This window comes from Nyctereutes procyonoides, unplaced genomic scaffold (assembly GCF_905146905.1).
Source record: "Nyctereutes procyonoides isolate TBG_1078 unplaced genomic scaffold, NYPRO_anot_genome, whole genome shotgun sequence".
In the NCBI taxonomy this organism is placed as follows: domain Eukaryota; kingdom Metazoa; phylum Chordata; class Mammalia; order Carnivora; family Canidae; genus Nyctereutes; species Nyctereutes procyonoides.
The window spans coordinates 10,931,088-10,939,791 of record NW_026575025.1 but is presented as its reverse complement, the minus strand read 5'-3'; the positions used below and the strand labels follow the sequence as shown (position 1 = coordinate 10,939,791).

The 8,704-nt window shown below is 56.2% G+C and overlaps 2 protein-coding genes and 1 long non-coding RNA gene across 3 annotated transcripts; 2 read left to right on the top strand and 1 right to left on the bottom strand.

Annotated features, from left to right (window-relative positions):
- Nucleotides 1-1,519: 1,519 nt before the first annotated feature.
- On the bottom strand, nucleotides 1,520-8,578 carry LOC129503096 (uncharacterized). The gene is made up of 3 exons (XR_008663117.1): nucleotides 8,473-8,578; nucleotides 8,013-8,104; nucleotides 1,520-2,059 (listed from the first exon to the last, which is right to left on the bottom strand). It is a non-coding gene; the product is annotated as an uncharacterized LOC129503096 (long non-coding RNA).
- ZNRD2 (zinc ribbon domain containing 2) lies at nucleotides 3,036-4,351 on the top strand. Its single transcript, XM_055315033.1, has 4 exons — nucleotides 3,036-3,122; nucleotides 3,219-3,370; nucleotides 3,501-3,585; nucleotides 3,972-4,351. Exons 1-4 carry the CDS (start codon nucleotides 3,104-3,106, stop codon nucleotides 4,313-4,315), a joined length of 600 nt encoding a protein of 199 aa, XP_055171008.1. The 5' UTR covers nucleotides 3,036-3,103; the 3' UTR covers nucleotides 4,316-4,351.
- Nucleotides 5,131-6,786, top strand: FAM89B (family with sequence similarity 89 member B). Its single transcript, XM_055315034.1, has 2 exons — nucleotides 5,131-5,559; nucleotides 5,969-6,786. The coding sequence occupies exons 1-2, from the start codon at nucleotides 5,260-5,262 to the stop codon at nucleotides 6,245-6,247; spliced, it is 579 nt and encodes a 192-aa protein (XP_055171009.1). The 5' UTR covers nucleotides 5,131-5,259; the 3' UTR covers nucleotides 6,248-6,786.
- Nucleotides 8,579-8,704: the final 126 nt, after the last annotated feature.

The window sequence follows — 8,704 nt, the reverse complement described above, 5'->3', positions numbered from 1 at the left end:
AATAAAGGTAGTGTCTGCTCACTAAACCTGCATTCATGTGAGAGACTGGGAGTCAATTGTCTCCTACCACCTATCTCCTCACATCTCTCTAAATCCTCACGGCAACCCCTGCTAAGTAGGTATAACTGACCCAGTTTCACAGATGAGGAATTGAAGTCCAGAGAAATGAAGTGAATTACTCCTGGGGACACAGCAGCAGATCCAGGATCAAACCCAAGCCAGCCTAATTCCAGGCCTGTGCCTTGTCCATCCTCTTGCAGAACTTGAGGCAGGAAGGGGCCCTGAGGGGAGAAAGGTGATTGGAGTGCCCTTGAGTAGTGAGAAGGCAGTGTAGGGGGAGTGGGAAGGGATGAGCAGGGCCAGGAACCAGATTTGTGGGACTTTGGATTTTTGTCTAAGTGTGATGGGGGGATGCCAGAGAGTTTTGAGCAAGAGTGATTTGACCTGATTTATGTTTTTTTAAAAAATATTTTATTTATTTAGGGATGCCTGCGTGGCTCAACGGTTGGGTGTTTGCTTTTGGCTCAGGGTGTGATGCCGGATTCTGGGGATCAAGTCCACATGGGGCTTCTTGCATGAGCCTGCTTCTCCTCCCTCAGCCTGTGTCTCTGCCTCTCTGTCTCTCATGAATTAATAAGTAAAATCTTTTAAAATATATTTTATTTATTTATTTGAGAGCATAAGAGAGAGCATGAGCAGGGGGCAGAGGGAGAGGGAGAAGCAGACTCCCCGCTGACCAGGGAGCCAGATCTGGGGCTTGATCCCAGGACCTTGGGATGAAGACCTGAGCCAAAAGCAGATGCTTAACCAACTGAGACACCCAGGCACCCTTAACCTAATTAATGTTTTAAAGATTTATTTATTGGGACACTTGTGTGGCTCAGTGGTTGAGCACCTGCCTTCACCTCAGGGCATGGTCCCGGGATCCGGGATGGAATCCCACATCAGGCTCCCTGTGGGAAGCCTGCTTCTCCTTCTGCCTGTATCTCTGCTTCTCTCTTTCTCTGTGTCTCTCATGAATAAATAAATCTTTAAAAAAAGATTTATTTATTTGAGAGAGAGCACATGTACGCAAGAGCATGGTGGGGAGGGGTAGAAAGGAAGGGAACTGAGTGAAGAGCCCCGTGTAGGGCTTGATCCCATCACCCCAAGGTCATGACCTGAGCCAAAACCAAGAGTCTGATGCTCAACCACTGCGCCACACAGGCACCCTCTGATTTATGATTTTTGTTTGTCTTTTTTATTCATGGGAGACACACAGAGAGGCTGAGGGAGAAGCAGGCTCCCCACAGGGATCCCAATGCGGGACTTGATCCCCAAACTGGGATCATGCCCTGAGCCAAAGGCAGATGCCCAACTGCTAAGCCCCCCAGGAGTCCCTGATTTTTGTTTTAAAGGGATTATTGGGGACGCACAGGTGGCTTGGTGGTTAAGTGCCTGCCTTCAGCCCAGGGCGTGATCTTGGAGTCCCGGGATCGAGTCCTACATCGAGCTCCCTGCATGGAGCCTGCGTCTCTGTCTCTCTCTCTCTGTTTCTCTCATGAATGGATAGATAGAATTTTTCAAAAAATAAATAAATAAAGGGATTATTGTTTCCTGTTCTGTTAAATGGAGATAACAGTAGTATCTTCCTGGTAAGGCTGTCATGAGGAGTAAATGACAGGGATTAAATAGGAGGACAAATGCCAGGGTTTTATTTGGTTCCAGAAAGAATAAGCTGTTGAATGGATACTGGCCATTATGATGACCCAGAAGGGTACACTGAGGAATTTCGGATGGTGTTGGGAGATGAAGACAGTACGGACCTGGAGGGTCTGTGCACGCAGGCTAGAGTCCAAGAGTTCCTCTAATCAGCTTGGCAGAACTGACCTAGGGTCAGACCCTGAGTCAGGAACACCGCTGGCAGAGAGCCTGCTGGGAGAGTGAAGAGGGGCACAAGGCTCTGCAAGCAGGTGGCAGCAAGGGTCAGATGATGGCAGTTCCATGGAGTCTATGAAGAAGGAAGATGGCACCAGAAGGGCATTCGCTCTTCAGGTAAGAATGCAGAAGCACGGGCTGTCTAGTCAAAAAAGGAGGCTGCAATGAGATTGTACGGTCTAAATCCTAGCTCCTTCTCCTCTGCCCTGATGTGCCGCCTTAAGGCACTTCAGGCGGCACATCTGGTCACCACTACCTGCCCTATCTGGCTTCCCCAAATCTAATAAGGCAGAGGATGTGTAAAGAGAGAACGCAGAAGAGGGGGCAAAATTAAGGCCAGTGCTCAGGGAGCACTAGTAATTTTAACAGAGCCCACCTAAAAAAAGCATAACGGTCATAAGCGTAACTATTGGGTCCTTCAGCCTCACCATCCATCAGGAACCCCTCTGCAGCTGCTGCGGACCCGGACCTGGGCAAGCCCAGTGCAGTGCTTTTCCAAGCAGCCTGCGTTTGGGGGGCCTTAAACTTAAAACAGAAAAAAAAGGTTAGGGGCGGACTTTACATCGGCCTCGGGCCTTGGAGTTAAGGGTATCCGCAGACTGGGCCTCTGAACATGCAGAAGGGGGTGAGGGTGTCTTGAAATAGGCTGAAAGGTATAGAAAGGGAGAACGACCCCCGCCTGGCCTGCCTTGCCGGTTGCAGTGAGAAAGCACCGAGTACTGAAGAGGCTGTGCGGGCGCGCAAGTGGCCACCTGTTACTATCGAGGGTGGTGCTGTGATGACGCCGCTGCCCCGCCTGGCCCAGGTCCGACCAGTGCAGAACGGGAAATCCAAGGGGAGGCGGAGGCCAGCGTGGATTTCTCAAGCCAAGGGGTCTTCTCCATCTGCGGCCGGCAGGAAGGGCGACCCCGCGCAGCCACTTTCAGGTCCTGCGACCCGAGCGACGTTACCCCGGAGACCGCCCTCCTGCGGCCCCGCCAGCCCAATTCGTCCACTGGGTTCGGGCCGAGGGGCTCGCCCCTAGGCCAGGATCTCCCGCAGCAGACATGCCCCACTCCCCGCATCTTAACGTCTGGGAGGCGCTGTTTCCGCCCTCATCCTAGGTCTAAGCGGAGGGGGCGGAGCCGAGCGTAAAGCGCTCCGCTTGTACGTCACGTGCGTTGAGCCTAGTGGCGACAACGGCAACATGGCCCTGAACGGTGCTGGTGAGGACTTGGGCTGTGGGGGCCTCTGGTTGCGGGGTGCAGGAGGTAGCCCGCTCGGGCAAGACCCCTCTGTCTCTTGTGCCTCTCTAACCCCAGAAGTCGACGACTTCTCCTGGGAGCCCCCAACCGAAGCGGAGACGAAGGTTCTGCAAGCGCGAAGGGAGCGACAGGACCGCATCTCTCGGCTCATGGGCGACTACCTGCTGCGTGGTTACCGCATGCTGGGCGAGACGTGCGCGGACTGCGGGGTGAGGAGAGGCTCGGGACCTGGGATCGGGCATGGGGCCGCGGACCAGGCCGCACGGCCCTGCCCCAGCTCTCCCCTCTGGACCGCATCGCCCGGCGTCTCACCCGTGTCCCCGTGCTTTCTGCTTCTAGACGATCCTCCTTCAAGACAAACAGCGGAAAATCTACTGCGTGGCTTGTCAGGAGCTCGACTCAGACGTGGATAAAGACAATCCGGGTGAGGGGCCGATTATGCTTGGTGGAGAAGCCGCGTGGTGATAAAGGCCCGGTAACAGTAGGTTTGGGAGGTGACAATGGAGTCTGTGGGTGAAGCGGAGGTAAGGTGCTTTCTACTTTCGGCTCTAGAGAGGAGCATTCATTTAGTAGGGGCACTAAACACCTGTGTGCCAGACAGTATGAAAAGTCTGAGCTAAGTCGGGCATAGTGTTGATGGGAGAGATGAAGCAAGGGCATAAATAACTGTGACACCAAGAAGAAAATGGATGAGTTACCTTATAGAGAGGCATCTCAAGTACAGAATGAACAGAGCAGTAAAGAGGAAGTGGTCCAGGGCTGACGCAGGACATGCTTCCTGATCATTCCACCCACTTTCTCCTCTTTTAGCTCTGAATGCCCAGGCCGCTCTCTCCCAAGCTCGGGAACACCAGCTTGCCTCTGCCGTGGAGCTCCCCTCGGGCTCTCGGCCAGCCCCTCAGCCCCCAGTACCCCGTCCAGAGCACTGTGAGGGAGCTGCAGCAGGGCTCAAGGCAGCCCAGGGGCCACCCCCTCCTGCTGTGCCTCCAAATGCAGATGTCTTGGCCTGCACACAGGAGGCCCTCCTGCAGAAGCTGACCTGGGCCTCAGCTGACCTGGGCTCTAGCACCTCCCTGGAGACTAGCATCCAGCTGTGTAGCTTGATCCGGGCTTGTGCTGAGGCTCTGCGCAGCCTTCGGCAGCTTCAACACTAAAAAAGCCCCGCTTGAGAAAAACCCTCTAGAAAAACAGCTGTCCTCTTGTGTGGTTTGTTCTTTTCTTGGTTCTGAGTGTGCATGCCAGCTCCAGTTCCGGTTGCCTTTTTCCTGCCTTTGGCCTCTTACCCTGCCACTGTTCTGCTCTCCTTGATGCCCTGAGAGATTAATTGGGCTTGTTTCAGCTTGGATTCCCCACTCAGAATGAGGGAAGAGGGAGAGAACTATGTGATACCTTTTTTCTGAGGAGAAAGTCAGAGCCTTCTTAAAAGCAGAACCAAGAGAGATGGACCACTACAGCACCCCTTCAGGCTCTTCAGCCCTCCAATGCTCAGTTCCCACCCTTGAATGAGATTTTGGGTTGCAGGCCCCTTTGGGGTCTTCTTCCCCTGAGCATTCTGATACTATCATCCCGACCCACCTCATGCCCCTGTTTCAGACACTGAGACCCTGACAGGGCATCAGGTTGCACGTTGGGGACCAAGTATGGACTTACCCTAGTCTCATGACCCCGCCCTCCCTCCGCCCCAACCCCAGGTTTAGATCTTACCCTGGAGAGTTAAAATTGGGCAGAATAACTATACATATTGTTGTGGGGGGAGCAAAAAGAGCCGTAAAAGAGACGTGTTCGTCGCTTTTGGGGTCTTTCCCCACCGCCCCCCCCACGCCCCTTTTTCTGGCTCCCTTTCAGTGGCTGCCCCACTCCCTTGCTCAGAATTCGCACTTTGGGCCCACCAACGTAGCCCTTTTAAGAGAGGCCCTGCCTATGCGAAGGGGGTGGGGCAGGGGCGGAGTCGGAGGAGTCGGGGGAAGGAACAAAGCGCGGCCTGCGGGCGGCGGCTGGGTTCGGCCGGCGGGGCCGCGCGGTGCGGAGCCTGCGGGCTGTGGCCCGGGCGGAGCGTTGAAGGGCAGTAGGCTGCGTCGCGGTCCGCGCCGGCCAGGCCATGAATGGGCTGCCCTCGGCCGAGGCGCCGGGCGGCGCTGGCTGCGCCCTAGCCGGGCTCCCTCCGCTACCGCGCGGCCTCAGCGGTCTCCTCAACGCAAGCGGGGGTTCGTGGCGGGAGCTGGAGCGCATCTACAGCCAGCGCAGCCGCATCCACGACGAGCTGAGCCGCGCCGCCCGCCTCCCAGATGGGCCCCGCTACGCGGCGGGCGCCACCAACGCAGGAGCTGCCGCAGGTCCCCCCGGCCCGCGTCGTCCTGTTAATCTCGACTCAGCACTAGCAGCGCTGCGCAAAGAGATGGTGAGTAGCTGGGCCCCGGGCCAGCTGGGCGGGGGGCCGCAGCTGAATATGAGGGTCCCAGGATGGGGCGCAGCGCAGAGGCACGGAACCGGGAACTCATGGCTTGAGTTTCAGAAGATCTACAAAAGCCCTTTGGGTCAGAGGGGATATAGTAACAATGATTATAGTTATTACCTATGGCAATACTTACCATGTATTTTTAAATGCTTTACTCATATTATTTCATTGCATCCTGCTAGGTAAATGTTATCCCCTTTTACAGTTGAGGATCAGTGACTTACTTAAGGAGTCAGCTTGCAGGTGGCAATCTGATGTCCACAAAACTTTATGCTTAAAAAGGGGCAGGAAGATTGGCTAGGGCTGAGGGTGGCCTGGACCCCAACCCCAGCCCACCCTCAGTCTTTTGCAGGTGGGGCTGCGGCAGCTGGATATGTCCCTGCTGTGCCAGCTGTGGGGCCTGTACGAGTCCATCCAAGACTATAAGCACCTGTGCCAAGACTTGAGCCTGTGCCAGGACCTGTCATCCTCCCTGCACTCAGACAGCTCTTATCCACCTGATGCTGGCCTTTCTGATGACGATGAGCCTCCTGATGCCAGCCTACCCCCGGACCCACCACCCCTCACTGTGCCCCAGACACACAATGCCCGTGACCAGTGGCTGCAGGACGCCTTTCACATCAGCCTCTGAAGAGCTGAGGGTGGGGGGAACATGCACCCATGCAAAAGGCTCAGAAACTCACCCCTTAGTAAGTACTCAGACTTATAGTGCCTGCTTTCCCCTATACCCACTTCACAAGGCAAGCCTTGAGCCCCTCAGAGGCAAAACTGCCAACCACCTCTTTTCTGACTCCGGTTAGCTAACACTGGGGCAGGCACCTGGGCCACAGCCTTTGCCCACCGCACTGGACCTCCACTACTCCCACATGTGTGCACCCCAGCTTGGCCAACCTTCAATCTGGTGGTGGGGCCCAAAGCATCTGGCACTCCCCTTGACGTCTCTGGGATTGGGATGAGTGCTTGGTTCCCATTTTTTCACCTTTTGCTGCTATGGCAGCTGCTGGCTCAGGGGCATCCCACCTTTGGTCCCTGGGTTCCACTGCTCTAGACCAGGGCATTCCCATTCTTGCACCCACCCACGGCCGGGAGGGCCAAGGCTCCGTGCTGGATATTTAAGTTTAGGGGCCAGACTCTTGGGCACGTAGTTAAATAAATCCTCTCTCGGCTTTCTTGTGTGTTTTGAATGCCTGGCTCTGGGGCGGGGAGATGGTGTTTCTGGCAAGTGCGGCCCCGCGCTCTGCCGGCAGGTGGCGCGCAAGACCCCCGAGTGGAAGAAAGGCCGGCCGGCAAAGGAGTGCGAGTCCTCCCTCCACTGACGAGGTTGGGGAGCACATCCAGCTGGCGGAGCTAGTCCCGCGGTTCTGCGACGGCGGGCGAGTAATTTCCCCTCTCTGGCCAGAGATGTGGGAGCCCACCCCCCACCCCGACTTGCTTTGGTCCTTCCCGGCGGGAAGGAAGGAGAAGGAACCGCCTATCTTGAGAGAAACTTTCCACCCCGAGTAGGGGCGGAGTTGGGGCGGCACAGGAAATGGGTGGGCCTGAGCCCTTGGGCCTAGGGCCTCTAGGCGGGAGAGGGGAAGGCGCCTCCCGGAAGGGCCTGGGAGCTAGTGAGTGCTCTTTGAGTGGGAGGAAACCGCTGCAGAAGCTGAAGGGGGTGAAGTTGCATTGGCCCGTGGCTCCCTGGAGGCCACATAAACCCTGGGGCGGGGGAGAGAAGGGGGCAGGGTCCTGGGCTTCAGTACCTGAGACCCAGTTTCGGTGAGGAGTGATTGGGTGCCAGATACTCTGCACTTATTCGTACAGGCCTCCTGGCTGCCCCCATAGCACTTGGAGCCTTTGGTCTGTATGTAAAGGGCTTTCTCTTACAGAGGAAACCGAGGACCACAACGCTGGGCCTGGGAGCCAGACCACGTGTCAGGCTCGCTAAAAGAAGCCTGCACATTTGGGGACGGTGGATGCTCAGATATCTGGGCACATACATAACACCCCCGCAACTCCCTGAGACGAAGAGGAGAGGACCTCGAAGTTACACACTTAGGCTTACAGGCTGCTCATCCCCACACCCTATGCACAGTCACTTGCCTCTGGAGACAACCGCGATCACTCTTGGCAGATCAGACAGATATCCTGTTCAAACCAAGTATTAAGCACCCAGTTCATTCACAACCCTTGCTGAGTGCTGGCCAAGAGGGAAAGAAGCTGATGCGCTGCCCCAGGACAGTTCTCTAACTCCTGCTGTGATACTTGCTGGTGCTCATTACTATGCCAGGCCAGCGGGTGGGCGATAAGGGTTCTAATCGAGGTGTGAACAGGTGTGAACAGGGTGGCTAACGCCTGGGGCAGGCTTCTTAGGGGAGAGTAAACACGTGTTTGCGCAGGTGCGCATACTCACGCACTTTCTCGTCCGCGATAACGGATTCTAATGAGACTGTAGAAAACCAGCCAGTCTCCGAACTAAATGCTTCCCAAGATTTCATACTCTCAGTGGCTGTGTAAGAGACAGAAACATAATTATTTCTATTTAACAGAGGTAGAAACTGAGGCTCAGAGTGTTAAGGCTTTGCCCAAGGTCCCATAGTTTTTGGAAATCGGCTGCTTGTGGGATGTTCGGACCATCCTCCCACTTGACAGCTAAGGAATTAGGTTGAGACTGGCAAATGGGTGCTGCCCACAGGTAGGGCCATCCAGGTTGATCCTTGACTTTGCTCCTTCCTATTGAGGTTGAGACGTGGGTGGCAGACTCCTGATGTTGAGAACAGTTGGCTCTGGCCCAGATTCTCAGTGTGGTCCTGAGCAAGTCTGTTCTTTCTGGGGCTCTATTTCCCCCGCCTGTGAAATGGGGCCATCAGTACGTACCTCCCAGGGCTGCGGGCAGGAAGGGTGGCGTTCCGGGCCATGCTCCCGAGGGCGGCACTAGGTTCTCTCCCCGGCCTGCGCGTCCACACCGCCGCCGCGCGCTACGAGCGGGCGCTGCGGACCAGGCTTCCCCCTTGGTACGGCCCCCCCCCACCCCCCCAACCGCGGCGACGGCGCGAAGTCCCGGAAGCCGCGCCGCCCCGCCCCTCGCTCCCGCTCCCGCCCCGGCCGG